General features: G+C 41.6%; 1 protein-coding gene across 1 annotated transcript in view; it reads right to left on the bottom strand.

Annotated features, from left to right (window-relative positions):
* Positions 1–213: 213 nt before the first annotated feature.
* gtf2h4 (general transcription factor IIH, polypeptide 4) overlaps positions 214–17,400 on the bottom strand; it is an 87,011-nt gene continuing 69,824 nt past the window's right edge. The window contains exons 7-13 of the mRNA XM_034160965.1: positions 17,268–17,351; positions 12,714–12,885; positions 11,166–11,296; positions 7,093–7,140; positions 6,940–7,018; positions 1,827–1,888; positions 214–547 (exon numbers count right to left, since the gene is read on the bottom strand). Of these exons, the coding sequence (XP_034016856.1) occupies positions 437–547; positions 1,827–1,888; positions 6,940–7,018; positions 7,093–7,140; positions 11,166–11,296; positions 12,714–12,885; positions 17,268–17,351 (687 nt within the window). The 3' untranslated portion in view covers positions 214–436. The remainder of the gene's footprint in view (positions 548–1,826; positions 1,889–6,939; positions 7,019–7,092; positions 7,141–11,165; positions 11,297–12,713; positions 12,886–17,267; positions 17,352–17,400) is intronic.

Raw genomic sequence — 17,400 nt, forward strand, 5'->3', positions numbered from 1 at the left:
TGTGGTCAGATCGTCTGTTCAGTTCTTTCCAAAAGACCACTGACTGCAGTGGCGGCACATGCACGAAACCGGAGACCACGTCACAGTACGGCTTTCTATCCACCTCTGACAAAACAGCACAAATATTCCAGCTGCCTTAAATAATTTCTAACTTTACAAAGTGCTGGATTTGTTTCAAGGAAGTCAGTGATCAGTGGACAAAATGTACAAAGCTGCAAATAACAGAATTTTATTACTGACAAATTACCACTACATCGAATTTTTTTCAAACAGATGAAAAATAAAGGTTCATATTTTAAGAATGTTGTCCAAGCTACATGAATCTCAGACAAAAGTGAGCATTTTATTTATTTTTTGTACATGAACAGATTTCACATCAAAACAACAACAACGTGGATTAAAACCGTAACTGCTGAAAGTAACCGAAGTTCTCTGGTTATGTGTGAGCCTTTTGTCGTTTCCAGAACCTCTTGACCTCACCATGACCTTCAGGCGTGACCACGAGGACCCTGTGAGCCACGTCCTGCCACACCAGACAGCCCAGTCTCTGCACCACAACAACAACAAACGGCAACAATAACAAACACGTCAATAAAGCCAACACCAAACTAACTTCACAGCAGCTTCTGCTGTGTGTGTGTGTGTGTGTGTGTGTGTGTGTGTGTGTGTGTGTGTGTGTGTGTGTGTGTGTGTGTGTGTGTGTGTCCTAAATGTGAATCTTCACGTTTAGGTCAATTTTTAATGGATTCACATTGTATCATTCATCCTTACTCAGAAGTAACAACTTCATTGTCCTCTTATGATCAATATGATTTTTATCAGCTTCACTGAACCTGTAGGAATGACAGTAATGCTAACGGGAGTTTTTGTTAGCGATATGCTGAATTCGGTGAACTACCTAAACTTTTTCATTGCCACTGAAGCAGCTCAGCCAGTCGCAGCCATAACTTTGTTGCACTTTTAATCGATGAACATCACTGCAAAACGCAAACTGTACCCGACACCGAGGCAACGCAGCTGACTCATCCAAGGCTTATTTTACATCAACATGAGCTATAAGTCATCTTTAAATCACATTTATGTTTAATCTCATGTAAAGTCAAATTACAGTCTATGAATCAGAGAGAAATGTTTTTATTTGACACAAGGCACCAATTTTTCACGGTTTGCCCATCTGTGTGACAGTACTGTGATATCACCACCACATGGTGTGTACACTATGTCTTTGTTCGCTGATCGAGCCCGGTGCCAGCAGCTGTTACATGTACCTGTAAGACCTGCCTAGGTGGCTGGGTCTACAACCGTATGACAGCCTGAAAAAAATAACATGCATGGTTTCACCTCTATGTGGGTTCACCACCCACAACTGAAGTGTAAAAGGGTCTGGAGTGCTGTGCTCGGACAGGGCAAACTTCCACACACACATTGGTGACTTTCTTGAATATAACTGGAAAGAAATGGCAAAATTCTGTGTAGTATTTGCTGAGTTTATATCATGACGTGGTCCTGTAGGGATGTCGTACGCACAGTTCATGGTGGTAATAGGCACCTCCATGTGAATGAGGTCCAACAAAGTGACCCTTTGTTACGCAGTGCCTTAACATGCAGTAAAGGGAGCAATTCACTTTATTATGGGATCACTTGTTCCTATTCTGCCATTGATGGGGTTTTTCTGATTTGTAGTTAAACAGCAAACATTTTCTGGTTGCAAATGTGTAAAACTCTAAACATTTTTAGAAATGCAGCACTGCAAAATGTGTGCAACAAAAGAAAACTAGATTTTATGATGACAGACCAATTACATTTTTAAAAGTTATCATTCTCACCTGAGCTCTGTCTCGAAGCACCTCAAAGTCAGCCTGGGACAGGAACTGGTTGTAGAGCACTCCTAAAAAAACCAAAACACAACACGTGGGGTTTTTGATCAGGATATGTCATTCAAAGCGCATATTAAACAAATATGTAGGACTGCTTTTTTGCATTTACGCAATATCTCTAAAATCAGAAAGGTCTTGTCTCAGAGTGATGCTGAAAAACTAATTCATGCATTTATTTCCTCTAGGCTGGACTATTGTAATTCATTATTATCAGGTTGTCCTAAAAGTTCCCTAAAAAGCCTTCAGTTAATTCAAAATGCTGCAGCTAGAGTACTGACGGGGACTAGAAGGAGAGAGCATATCTCACCTATATTGGCCTCTCTTCATTGGCTTCCTGTTAATTCTAGAATAGAATTTAAAATTCTTCTTCTTACTTATAAGGTTTTGAATAATCAGGTCCCATCTTATCTTAGGGACCTCGTAGTACCATATCACCCCAATAGAGCGCTTCGCTCTCAGACTGCAGGCTTACTTGTAGTTCCTAGGGTTTGTAAGAGTAGAATGGGAGGCAGAGCCTTCAGCTTTCAGGCTCCTCTCCTGTGGAACCAGCTCCCAATTCAGATCAGGGAGACAGACACCCTCTCTACTTTTAAGATTAGGCTTAAAACTTTCCTTTTTGCTAAAGCTTATAGTTAGGGCTGGATCAGGTGACCCTGAACCATCCCTTAGTTATGCTGCTATAGACGTAGACTGCTGGGGGGTTCCCATGATGCACTGTTTCTTTCTCTTTTTGCTCTGTATGCACCACTCTGCATTTAATCATTAGTGATCGATGTCTGCTCCCCTCCACAGCATGTCTTTTTCCTGGTTCTCTCCCTCAGCCCCAACCAGTCCCAGCAGAAGACTGCCCCTCCCTGAGCCTGGTTCTGCTGGAGGTTTCTTCCTGTTAAAAGGGAGTTTTTCCTTCCCACTGTAGCCAAGTGCTTGCTCACAGGGGGTCGTTTTGACCGTTGGGGTTTTACATAATTATTGTATGGCCTTGCCTTACAATATAAAGCGCCTTGGGGCAACTGTTTGTTGTGATTTGGCGCTATATAAAAAAAAATTGATTGATTGAATTGATTGATTAAACGAGGGGAAAAAAATAAAGTCAATTTTCACTTTTCTTATACTAAAGCCAGTTAATATTATTTAATATAAAATAAATATAATCCCATATTGCTTTAACAGCACAGCAAAGCCAATTTAAATAAGAATAATGATGATAAGTACCCCCCCCCACCAAGTTTCTGATTAGCAGAGCCTTTCTTAAAAAAAAAAAAAGGGCAGTCAAAACCTGGTGTCGGGTCACGATCAACAATGTCAACAATGTAAAAACGGACCAAACTGTCTGGTTCCCAGGAGAGGAAAAACAAAAAGAAAATTCAAGGATGAAAAACGCGACCAGTTGAGGTACAGTAAACATAATATGAATAACGAATTATTTTTTCCGTTGCATTGCATCAGTACTAACGTGTCTTCATCCATGGTTTGCTAATTCCTAATCCTAAGGCATTTCGGAATGAAGTTTGCCTAAACTGATCTAAAACAAAATAAACTGTGTTTGGTTGGGGTGGGAATAATTGGTAAAGACTTTGAGCGAAGTTTATCCCTGTCATTTTGACACTGATCGTCAATTACATTTTTCAACCCAATCTCATGGGGGGGGGGGGGGGGGGGGGTTATGGTCAGAGTTAGAAGGGACACACTTACGTTATGGTTATGTTTAGAGTTAAGGGGATGGGGGGGGGGGGGGGGGGGTGTTCCACGACCAGGATGGATCCCGTATTGTTCCCCTTCAATCAGAGGTTTGACTATCGGCCTATCCGCCAATAGTGTGATCCCCCTGTAGTTGGCATACACTCGCTGGTCCTGTTTTTTTAAATATGGGGACCACCACCCCGGTATGCCACTCCTTAGGCACTATCTAAGACCTCAACACAATGTTGAAGAGATGTCTCATCCAAGACGGTAACTCCACACCCACAGCCTTCAGCATTTCTTGCACTGGAGTTGTTTGACTACCTCAGTGACTTCCACCAGGGAAATTTATGAAAATCCTCCATCAGCTTCCAGCGCTGCCCCTACTATAGAGGGCTCTCCGGTCGGAGAGAGAGAGCCCAGGAGTTCCTCAAAATGTTCCTTCCAGCGCCGGATTACATCCTCACTTGAGGTCAACAGAGTCCCATCCTTACTGTAGACAGCTTGGATGCTTCCCTGTTTTCCCATCCTGAGGTGCCTCACGGTCTGCCAGAAGCACCTTGATGCCGACCAAAAGTCCTCCATGGTTGCTCCAAACTCCTCCCACACCCATTGCTTTGCTTCCCCCACAGCAGAGGCTGCTGTCCTTTGGGCCTGTCGGTATCTTGCAACTGCCTCCAGAGTCCTTCGAGATAACATATCCCGGAAGGACTCCTTCTTCAGTCGGACAGCTTCCCTGACCACTGGTGACCACCACGGTGTTCGAGGGTTGCCGCCCCTTGAGGCACCTAAGACCTTCAGGCCACAGCTCCCCACTGCAGCTTCAGCAATGGAAGCTTTGAACATTGCCCATTCTGGTTCAATGCGACCAACCTCCACAGGGACGCTAGAAAAGCTCCGCCAGAGATGTGAGTTGAAGATCTGTTGGACAGTGGGCTCCTCCAGACGTTCCCAGTTTACCCATTTACCAGGTCTGTCCAAAGTCCTTCCCCACCCTCTGATCCAACTCACCACCAGATCGTGATCAGTTGACAGCTCTGCCCCTCTATTCACCCAACTGTCCAGAACATGCGGCCTCAGATCAGATGATACAATCACAAAATTGATCATCGAACTTCAGCTTAGGGTACTCTGGTACCATGTACACTTATGAGCATCCTTATGTTCGAACATGGCGTTTGTTAAGGACAGTCCATGACTAGCACAGAAGTCCAATACCAAACGACCATTCGGGTTTAGATCGGGGCAGCCGTTCCTCCCAGTCGTGCCTCTCCAGGTGTTTCTGTCATTGCCCACGTGTGTGTTGAAATCCCCCAGCAGAACAATGGAGTCCCCCACTGGAGCCCCATACAGGACTCCATTCAGGGCCTCCAAAAAGGCTGAATACTCCAAACTGCTGTTCAGTGCATACGCACAAACAACAGTCAGAGTTTTTTACCCCCCCTGCCATTCAAAGGCGCAGGAAGGCAACCCTCTCATCTACCGGGGTAAACTCCAATGTAGTGATGCTCAGCCAGGGACTCCTGAGTATCCCCACACCTGCCCAGTGCCTCACACCCTGGGCAACTCCAGAGAAGAATCAGGTCCAACCCCTAACAAGGAGAGTGGTTCTGGAACCGAGGCTGTGCGTACAAGCGAGGCCCACCAGATATAGCTGGTATCACTCCCCCTCCCGCACAAGCTCCACAAGCTCCCTTTGTTTAGAAGCTCCTAAGCTTCTAAACAAAGGGTGCTTTCTGTTTTCTTCTAAACAAAAGGGTAAGACCTTATATTTACACTGTGTGTATTTACACCGCATGAGGAGCGCAGCTTTCAGGAAATCAATTGACAGCATCAATTGACGTATGTTGACTTATGAAAAAGCCTGTAAAAATCCATAAATTAGCCGCATCACTGTAAAAGCCGCAGTGTTCAAAGCTTGTGAAAAAAGTAGTGGCTAATAGTCTGGAAATTACGGTATCCTAGGTCATAAATAATGTTTTAAAGGTTAAAAACACATTAATATTGGCTGGACGTGGCATTTGGTACGTTCTTCAAAATTTACACACAGTAGCTTTAATCCAGTGAGGCAGAGAGATGCATCAAGCACTGACTTTTTCTATCATCAGACACTTTTTTTCTTTCAACATTTTAACTGGATTACATTTGTTGTCATTTGTGTTGGATGATGCTACTTTTTAAAACAATATAGCTCCTTTAATAATTGTCTTATTTGAACAAGAGCTCAACCTGGACTGATTTCATTGTCTTTAAAGGATAAAACCTTGATGAAAAAACTTTCTGAATCATAGTCCTTCACACACTTTTCTGTTTCACAAACATGAGGTTGTGTGCTGAAGAATGATCATTTAAGCTCATTGCATTGACTTGCAAAAGTATTCAGCCCCTGGGTATTTCACGCATTTTAATTTGTTTCTGGTATTTCAGATACAAAAAGTAAACCAGGCTTCTCAATATAAAAATTTCTAAAATTATCTTCCTTAGACTAAAACTGAAAGTAAATCTCTATAATTTGATATAAATTAATTAAAAATATAAAAGTCAAGATGACAGGTTGCATAAGTAATCAGCCCTTTGGTATAATACCTGTAAATAATCAGTTCAATTGACAGTTTTCTTCAGACAGTCAGAAGTCAGGGGATGGATACATGAACATTTCCAAGTCACTGAATATGTCTTTATTTACTTTATTTACATCAATTATGAAGAAATTCAAACAGTATGGTACTCTGTGGTAAATCTGTGTGGAGTAGACAGTTCTTAGTGTGCAAGAAGAGTTAAGAAAGCCACCAAGACACCCAGACAACCCAGAATAAGTTACAGGCTTCTGTGGCTGTGACTGAAGAAATTGTGCATAGTGCATGTTTTGCATTTTGTGTCCCCAGTTATACAGCTTCATGATGAAGTGGTATAGAGGAGGGTTTCTTTCACCAAAACATTAAATCAACACTTGCATCTCAGATGTACCTTCTGGCAAATTGTAGCTGAACTTTCAGGTCTTCTTTTTAATAAAACCCTCCTCTATATTCTCTATAGAGATGCGACTTCAGCTCTGTGTTGCACTGGGCAGAAAACGCTCTGAGCTGCCACACATGCAAAAAAGCAGAGTGCTCTAGCCACATGAAAAATTCAAGTTGCTGAATGGCGCTTGCTTTTAAATAATGTATGAAAGTGAAACTTTGCAACCAATGAGTCACCACATTGAGCAATGCAAAATTAAACTGTCATATTGGTTGTATAAATAGCCAATAACAATAGTCACAAAAAAGTTGAATATTGGCACTGATAATCTGCCAGACCAAATTGGCCTACCCTTATTATACACACACTCTAAATAACTGCTGCATTCATTCTTCAGGTACGTGCACATGCACACACTCACCTTCTGTGAATTGTAGCCGATCTCTCTCCAGCTCCCACAGTCTGATCTGATCTGTTACAGTCGGAGGCAGCACTGGACTCTGAGGGATGGAGACTTTGGGTTGGACCTTTTCACCTCATTGTTCTTTAGAGTGAGTGTGCGGGGTGAAAGTACCTGTTTGAGCATGATGGGGTGTGCTCTGGTTCTTAGGAAGTGGATAATCTGAATAGAAAAACAGTGATTAGGAACAATATCGTAAAAATAAAAGATGATAAAATACATTTAATGATTAACCATATTTTCACCCAAAAGGATTAGAAAACAACACAATGATCAATATAAAAAAAAAAAAATCTATAAATGTAAAACAAGGACCAAATGAAGAATACACTTTAAAATTTGACAGTGTTCTTAAACATTTATTTTCATGGCACTACAGCTTTTAACTAGTAACACTGACCCTTGCCTGAACCCTCTGGAGTCCATGGACACAACAGTGCGTCTAAGTGTACTGTTCATCATGTTTCTATTAATAGATTAATGACAGAACGTCACAGAAACTTCATTCGACCAGTTTCTGAAACCACAAATTCTTAGCTGTAAAATGGGTTTCTCCCTGAGACAATCTTTGACTCACAGACAATTTGAAAGGCTAGAGAAATCTGTTCGTGGGAGATCCTAACTGAAATACGCCAGTAAACACCAGTAAACTCTCAAAGAACAGTTCTGTCAACCTGAAAAAAACTATTTTTATTTAGTCTCTCAGACAAAGAAACTTGTTCTGGAAAAACACATGGAAGATTATTTTCTTCAGGAATGGCCTGTAATTTTGTTCCCCCAAGTCTGCAATGGACATTTCTGACATCAGTTTTCATCACAAATGGATTTTATTCATCCAAAAATGGAATGAATCAAAAAGAGAAGACATCCAGCAGAACAGTAAGTGATACTATTTTATGTATATGCTCTTTTGGAATGTTGTCAGTCTCCACCCTGTAGTTCCCAGTGGGTGGTGTCGCTGCACTGCACAGTGCTTAGTTTTTGTTTTTTTAATTATACATTGTTTTTAAAACTATTCAAATTTACAATACTTTTGTGACTTAAAAACTCTGGCAAAACCCATTTCAAACAACAATTAAATTCAATTTATTACATTTTTATAGCGCCAAATCACAACAAAGCTGCCTCAAGCACACAAGCGACAATGGGAATGAAAAACTCCCTGTGACGATAATGAGGAAGAAACCTCAAGCAGACTAGACTCAGGGGGGTGAACCACTGCTTAGGCCATTCTAACAGTTACAAGGTTTTTTTAATAAACACAAAACAGGGAATTTTAAATATTTGCTGCATCAGCTTCAGGTATGGAATCTCACGGTCAGTCCAGCATCCAGTTGTCTACAGATGCCACTCCTACCAAAGGTATAATTCATCAACATTAAATCAACAGGAAAGCAGAGAAAAAACTAAGGTGATTGCCAGCCGCTAGCCCTAAGCTTCACTAACAGACCCAAAATTTAGAAAAGTTGAGGCAGAGACCTGTTCCATTGCTAATAAAATTAATTTAAAAGGATAGGAAGCACAGTTCCATACTATGCCAGTATGCTAGCCTAGGAGAATGCTAGGAGAATAAATGCATCTTAAGTCTGGACTTGAGAGTCTCTACAGAAATTGACTCTTATCTCCATAGGGACACAAAGTAGTCCCGCTCCCTGAAAACGCAGAGCCCGGGCTCATATGTAGGGTTTAATTAGGTCAGTTAAGATGGGAAGTCCTAGTCAGTGAATAATTTTATAGGTTAATAGCAGAACCTTAAAATCCGACCTCACTGAGACAGGAAGCCAGTGAAGAGATGCCAAAATGGGTGTAATGTGGTCAAACCTTCTGCTTCCTGTCAAGAGTCTGGCAGCAGCATTTTGAACCAACTGGAGACCCCTAATACTGGACTGCGGTAAACCAGAAAATAGAACATTGCAGTAGTCCAATCTAGAAGAGACAAATGCACTTGTTCAGGGTCTCAGCATCAGCCACAGACAGGATGGGATGAACCTTCACTATATTTTGCAGGTGGAACAAAGCAGTCCTCTCTCTAATGTGGAGGTCAAATGGATGGTGATCCATCGTATGAAATGCAGCACTAAGATCTAACAGCATCAGAACCGTAGTGGTGTCTGAATCCATTGTGAGCAAGAGATCATTTACCACTTTAGTGAGAGCCGTCTCTGTGGAATGATGTGTTCTAAATGCAGACTGCATGGGCTCAAAGAGAAGTGAGAGCCGTCTCTGTGGAATGATGTGTTCTAAATGCAGACTGCATGGGCTCAAAGAGATTATTCTCACTTAGGTGGTCCACGAGCTGCTGTCAAACCACTTTTCCAGAATTTTAGAACAAAATGATAGATTTGATATCTGCCTTAATTTTTCAATATACTAGGATCAAGATTAGATTTCTTAAGTAATGGTTTACTCACTACAAATATGAAACATTCAGGACCAGATCCTGAGGTCGGTGACAGATTATTTCCAGCACAGTCTGCCCAAGAGTGGGCCACATGTCCGTAAACAGTTTTGTTGGTATAGGATCAAATAAGCAGGTTGTGCCTTTAGCAGACGTTACATCAGTTTCATCAGCACACCAAATGAGATACTATCAAATTCGGTAAATCTAGGTAATATATCAGTGATGGCACCCACCTCGATAACAGGGTGTAGTGGCTGGATTAAGGCATGCTGGGATATTTTTAACCTAATGTCATCTATTTTCTTCTCAATGTAATCTAAGAAATCTGGGCTGTAAAGGGAGAGCAACTTACAGGTGGTTGTCCATGAATAAGTGTTACCACCGTGTCAAACAGGAACTTTAAATTATACTTGTCTTTGTTGATCAAATCAGAGTAACAGGCCCGCTTTGTATCATGTAGTACGTGCTTATAGTCTAGAATGGCATCACGCCACATGAGGTGGAATACTTCTTGCTTTGAACTACGCCATTTTTGTTCTAGACCTCTACCCTTATGCTTGAGGCCAAATACATGATCACTGAACCAAGGCGACTGTGTTTTGGTGAGTGGCGTGGTTTTATTATAGGTGGAGCGATCATGTCGAGTGTGGTTGTGAGCACTGATTTTAACCTGTCCACAAGGCTGTCTACTAAATGGTCATTTTCCTAAAGTAACACAAAGATAATCTGGTGGTCTGGCTCCAAGTTCAACTGTAGTTGAAGAGTTGATGTGCTGTCACAATGATAATTAAGGTTCTTGTTCCAGTAAACACGGCACCTGGACTGTAAAGTGAGTGATCGGAGACCACTCACACAAGAGGCATGATGTTATTTCTGACGGCAATACCGTGAATAAGGACCGAATCCAGGGTATTTCCACTCGTGTGTCGAACCGTGAATGCATTGCTGGATACTAATACATCCATAATGTCCATGAATGATTTGCAGAGGAGGTCATAAGGCTTATTTATATGAATGATGAAATCACCAAAAATCAGAATGTTACCTTCACAGGTTGCCAAGTTAGATATAAACTCACCAAGTTCATAGAAGAATTCAGAATGTGGGCCTATATATGGTGACAAAATAGCATGGTTGATTTTTATTCTTCTGACCTCAGCTATACGTAGTATCCTGGACAGAGCGGAGAGTCAGATGTTCAAACGAATTATACACCAAAACAGTTTATCCACATGAATATAAAATAAGTCCATTCGGCTGCTCCCTTGTTTTCACTCTGGATCACCACAGTAGATTTAAGGTGGATCTGCATATTGATTTGGCACAAGTGGTACTCCGGATACCCTTCCTGATGCAACTCCACAATTACATGAAGAAATGTGGCAGGGGTGGGCTCTGAACCGGCAACATTCCACGCTGTAACAAAGCGCACTAACCACTTTGCTACCACCCTTGCAGTTTGTCCACATGAATATAAAGGTATTTATATTCATGAAACATTTGAAGAATTTTGAAAAGGTTTTCAGATTTTCATTGTTATAGCCTAATAGTATCTTTTACACCATGTTGAAGACAAATATACATCTAACAAATTGAGAATTAGCTGGACATTTTGGTGTACCACACATGGACACTATACTAAAAGAAATATAAAAAAGAATTACTGAAAGCATGGTGAAACTGAGAAACCACCCATGGACTCCAGAGGGTTAACTTTTGTTTGCATGCTGGAAACCCTGAATCCTGATCTGGAACAAGAAGTCCCGTGTATGCAGCAGCTGAGTACCTGTTGTGCAGTAATTCCATTTGCGATGGCCTGCTGCACAGACTCCCTTGTAATCTGTGCCACCACAACGTTAGGGAACCGGTACAACATTTCACTGAAGAGAGCCACAAGAGCGATCTGAAGTTCTGAGTCTGGAGAAACAGCAGGTCAGTAGAAAAGGTCGGTTGTGCTGCCAAAGATACAATGACTGAAAAAAAACCTTTCAACTTATGGTGAACAAACAAGAATTTATAGTTGAAATAATGGAATGGAAAAATATTAAACTGAAAAGTCAAGAAAGCCTACATAATGCTCACACTTCAAAAGCTCAAAAGTATTTCTCTTGGCAACAAGAGTAACACAACTGAGGTTTTACAATTGCTATGTGCTGTACTGATTCCCATTTTCAAAAGGAAGTGGCTGACGTCTCCCCCCAATACACCACCAAGAAAAGCTTTCAATCAGATGAGGTATTTTTTTACTTCATCATCATCATCATCACAGCTCTTCATCCATGAGGCACATCAGGCTGCAACTCTCACTCTCCAACTCGTCCTGCTTTGTGCTGCGTCCCCAACTTTGGCCAAGCTGTTTTTTTTTTTCATGTTCCGCACCATATTCTGTTTTCCTTATCTTTAGCAGGTTGAGAAAAGCTCCTTGTGCTTTGTTTAGATGCTTCAAAGTGAAGACTGGAAGTGAGGAAGTAGAAGATGTCAGAGTTTGGGCATGATTGTGACAAAGGATGGTGGAGGAATATTTTTTACTTATTGGATGGAAACTAAAACCAAGATGGCATCCGTAGTAACCATGGTGGATAACAGGCGAGGACCATTTTCAAAGGGAACCTTCTTCTAACCTCCCCCTATACATCAAGAAATGGTTTCAATCAAATGAGGTGTTCTTTAGTTATTGTGTGGAAAAGTCTCAAGTCAGACAGCCAGACAGGTGGAGGGAGACCTGGATGGGGTGAAAACATAACGGTGCAATCACGTACATCACATAAAAACTACTATCACATCATATTTGTCGCAGGTGTGACAGAAGCAAGTCAATGAGCCAGTCAACAGGCAGAGGGGGCAGCAGCCAATCACAGCATACTTAACTATCAGTCCTTCACCACGCAACCCTTAACTATCAGTCCTTCACCATGTAGCCCTTAACTATCAGTCCTTCACCTTTTTTCGATTAGAAGCCATCACATGTACCTGTAAAAGAAAAATAATGGCATCAGAGTCTTCTCCCGTTAGGGTGACGTTGTCTTGCCAGCGGAGGGAGAGGAGAATGCGTCACTCTGGGGGATCTCTAAATCTTATCTGATTGGGTTCAAATTTGGTCTGCACCTATAAAACCCCAAGTGGAACAAAAACAACATGTGGCCCAAAGTCTCTCACAACTTTTATTTTTTTCATTATATAACATGAACAGCCCTAATGTACCCCTCTTTTCTAAACGCATACTTTAAATATCTGTTTATATTTTGGTGTGTTTTGACTCACAGCTTGGTTGTGTTGAATGTTATTTGAATCTTGGTGTAAACCAGAAGTTTACTGGTACAGCATTCAGACGTACTTGTGTAGGCGTAGATGCGATAATTGGTTTCCATTATAACAAATCCGGTGTCTGCAGTGCTTGGAGCAGAACCCTGGTTCCAGGAAGAGGTGTCTGAGGAAGAGGAGCTGGTGGTGACTCCTGCAGCCAGCGTGATGGCAAGACGGGTGGGATAGTACCGCCTCGACTTCCTCTGATGTGAAACAGGAGGAAAAAATCTTACATCAAAACAGGACACTGTTGGGTTATAACCCCTGCGGATGACAGTTTTTATTGTGGAAAATATTGAGATATGGTGAATGTCTTTGTAATTTTACAATAAGGTCAATAGCTCTACTGTGATGTTGTAGAAAGGCAAAATTACAAACATGGTGTCATGCTCCAAAAACATATGAATCTACCATATTTCCTTATTTATCAAAGCTTAATGACAAATAGCAATTGTGTGCTATACAACAATTTTCACTTTGCATATCAGTTTTTCCCAGTAGAATTTTAGAATGGAGTAGTAATCCTCTCTCTCTGTGTGTGTGTGTGTGTGTGTGTGTGTGTGTGTGTGTGTGTGTGTGTGTGTGTGTGTGTGTGTGTGTGTGTGTGTGTGTGTGTGTGTGTCAGTGGCGGGCGCAGTTCTGATAACCGCTAATTAGCAAAGTTAAATTTTGCGTTACCGTATTAGCTTTTCAGCTAACTTTGAAAACCACCAGCGGACCATTTAGCTTCTGGTAAATTTAGTTCCGCTAACTTTCAGTCCGCTGAAAGTGGAAACATTTTTTGCTGGCATAGTGAGTAAAGTTTAACGGTCGAAAACATTGGTAAACCCTAAAATCATATGTTAGTTCCTGTCTGTTGTGTGTTTTGCAACAGTCAGGCCACTGTGAGGAGCTCAGCCCAGGAGTTCGGGATTTGTTTTTATGCGCCGTGAGGTGGGGCATATAGCATCCAGGTTGTCTGTCCGTCCATCCGTCCGCAATTCATTCGCTGCAACGTAGCTCAGCACCTATTGTTCGCAGAAACTTCATATTTGGTGGGTACATGCCTTGGAGGAGTACTTTGCATGGGTTCGAAAGCCAGTGACCTCGACCTACTTTTCAAGGTCACCAGTGGTCACAACTGTCAAATCCTTGGCCGCAATGTAGCTTCGCACCTACTGCTCGCGGAAACTTCATATTTGGCAGGTACATGCCTTGGAGGAGTACTTCGCACGGGTTCGAAGGCCAGTGACCTCAACCTACTTTTCAAGGTCACCAGTGGTCACACCTGTCAAATCCTTGGCCGCAACGTAGCTTTGCACCTATTGCTGGCAGAAACTTCATATTTGGTGGGTACATGCCTTGAAGGAGTACTTCGCATGGGTTCGAAGGCCAGTGACTTTGACCTACTTTTCAAGGTCACCAACGCTCACGACTGTCAAATCCTTTGCCACAACGTAGCTCTGCACCTTTTGCTCGTAGAAACTTCATACTTGGTGGGTACATACATGCCTTGGAGGAGTACTTCTCATGGGTTTGAAGGCCGGTCACCTTGACTTCCATTTCAAGGTCACCAGTGGTTGCATTTGTTTTCAAGGCTGGCGACTGTGACCGACTTTTTATGGTCACTGTTTGTCACATCCTCTAAATAACTTTTATGCCAATCTCCAATTTTTTCATTGTATATCCCAGGTTACATCAAACACATAAGGCTTCAACCAAATACCCACCCCATAAAGTACATATTACTACACTTTGCATGGAAAATAATACTGTGCCCGGGGCATTTCGTGATGAATGTATCTAGTTTATTATTATTGTAGTAAATGTTAGTTTAGCAGTGTTGTTGGTGTTATAGATTCATTGTGCCTTGCAAATAAAAGTTTGGTGATGAGTTATGTTGTGACCCTCAGTGAAAAGTGCCTTGTGTTTGCTCTCTTCTGCCACCATCTGTGTTGTTGTGTGCGAAAAATAAATAACACTTCTTTGCAGCAGCCAGCAGGATGTATAAAGACAAAAGCTCTACCTCATTGTTTGTTTTGGGTTTGTGATCGTCTTTGAATTTACTCAGAAGCCTGTGGGTGCTTAAACTCGAAACTGGCTTATCAGTAGCTGACGGTGTACTGAATCGATACTAAAAGTTAGCAGTTAGCTGTAACTTCCGCTAATTTTTTTTTTGTGTGGTTTATCAGTTTAGCGTTATAAAAGTTAACTTTTCAGTTAGTGGATTACCGGTTATTGAAGGTAACTTTTCGGTTAGCTGTGCCCACCACTGGTGTGTGTGTACCACACACCTCACATGGAATAGTAAACCACCAATTTTAAAGGCACATTCACTTTTTATTTGGTAAATATTCAATAAATAACATTTTCAGTTGAAATGTGTGTGTTTGTTTCATTTTGCACAAAACTACAAGTGGCTGATTAAATTTTATTTTGTGCTTACAGTCATTAACACAAGCAAAATCCTCATTTACATACTGCTGTCTACATGACCACATGCTTTAATTTACACACGTAGTAAATCCCTTGCAAAAGTTCAGCAATCCAATGTGCAAAGTTGTACAATACCTACTCAATCTAATACTTGTTATATGGAATTTTAGTCAATCAGGCCCAAAGTGTTCAACTGGATTTTTTAATTAATCTAATTTTTCCTGGCAGTAGACTCACATTTATACCTGTCACACTAGAGCCTGAACATGAACACTAGACGTGAACATTATGCAATCACACCGAATACACCATGTGTCACAGCCACTCAGTGTGTCTCAGAGCCGTGCTACACTGCGCACGGCTGATCGTGCTGTCACATCCATAATAGGCTTGAGATTACAGGTACAATGACATCCTCACTTATGGGAAACATAATGTACCTGTATCACTGTGTCCAACATGCGCAGCGATACATCCTCTGACATGAGGTGGGTTTGACAATGGATGTGTGATATCATGCTCATTCTGGACATTATGCCACCATCTCAGGTGCTGCATGTCAGGAAGACGTGCTGACGCACAGTGCGGCCATCTGTATGAGGTCTAACAGCCATGATAGCATGATCATACAGCTACATGCTCTGACACGAGGTTGACTGACATTGGATCTGTGATATTATGCTCATTCTGGATGTTAAACAACTATCAGAGGTGCTGCGCAGGTGCTGACTGACAATGGATCTGTAATGGCATGGACATTATGGGCATAAGTGGGGCACCGCGCAGACCCTTTGACTCACTGTGGGGTAGGGCGCCACGTAGCTGCATGTGATGTTACAGCTATGATGATGATGATAATTCACATATACTATGTAACCCATGAGAGGGCATGAACATGTATCTGATCAGGTGATTCTCTGGTGGGTGGGTGGGTGGGTGGGAGAGAGAGAGAGTCCGTATTCAACCTGCACTCTGAGTAGTCGACCTAGATTCTGGAGCTACTGCATTCTGAATGTGCGCGACTCATTCGAGGCACCTTCGAAACACATTCTGTGTATTCATACGGCATTCATACATGGCTGTACAAATGTCTGTCCCATACAAATGAGGCTCGAATTCTGGCTGTTTTTCCCCATTCGGGTAACTCAAACAGCATTCGCGCTCATTCGTGCTATAGTGTGACAGGGTTACTGAAGCTCACCCACTAAAATATTCCTGAGAAAGGTCATAGGTTCATCACAGTTCCTCCTTTATGTAACACTTTAGAGCTTCAGTGAAATTAAAAGCTGAAAATGTTTCCTGTGTATGTTCACGTTCTGGTGTCAAAAACAACACAGTCATTATGCAAGTAGTGAGGATGTTCAGAAACTCTGAGACTAACACCATGATGATTTGAGGAGTCATGATAAGCCAGTTTGCTCTACTTTATGCAATATGGGCTGGTTTTACCGGTCAGGATGCCTTTACTGTATGAGCACTATTTGCAAATAATAAGGCCTTGCATCCATATTACATTTTTTTCTAGCAGAAAAGCGTTGACAGGGAACACAGATGCACTTCATTGTTTTCATTTTCAAAAAGCCCTGTTTGTGGGATTTGTTTCTATGACAACAATAAACAGTTTATAATGCTTACTAAGATAAAAGCACTCACTTTCAGCAGGACCATAGTGTCTGTCCAATCTGCTCCCACAAACAGCTTTTGGTCTCTATTGTGCTAGGTTTTTTTTTTTTGATACATCACTGGACTGTAAACAACCACAAAATTGGAAGTAGCAGTTTGTTTTTGTGGTGTCTGTCAGGATGACAAATTTTGCCCCATCTGATTCATTGCCAACTTATAAAGTGCTCAGATTGGCTGCACAATAAAGGAGTGTTCTGAAATAAAGGTGCAGGAAGCAGCTCATTTACTCATGGTGGCCACATGTGTTCAATCTTATTTGGAGCAATGTGAAAAAACAAAAACAAAAACATGCATGTGCTTGAAAAACAAAACAACCCACAGACCTACCTCAGTTTCTAAGTTTTTAAATCTTAGGGACTTCATGAGGTTCAAGTTGATATTGTAGGTGTGATACAGGTGAAATCCCATTTTTGCTGTAACAAGGGCTCAGCTTCTTTCCTTATTAAACAGAAAAACAACAGAGAACTAAATGTTTTCACTGCCTTACCTTCCTCTGGAAGACCAAGCCAAACTCTCTAAGGTGTTGTAAGAAGGTCAGTAACGACTCGCTCATCCCCTCCACCGAGTAATCCTGAAGCATGCAACAAGACAACAAAACCTCACTTTGACATGTTTCTTTT

Source organism: Thalassophryne amazonica, chromosome 20, assembly GCF_902500255.1.
Source record: "Thalassophryne amazonica chromosome 20, fThaAma1.1, whole genome shotgun sequence".
NCBI classification, from domain to species: Eukaryota; Metazoa; Chordata; class Actinopteri; order Batrachoidiformes; family Batrachoididae; genus Thalassophryne; species Thalassophryne amazonica.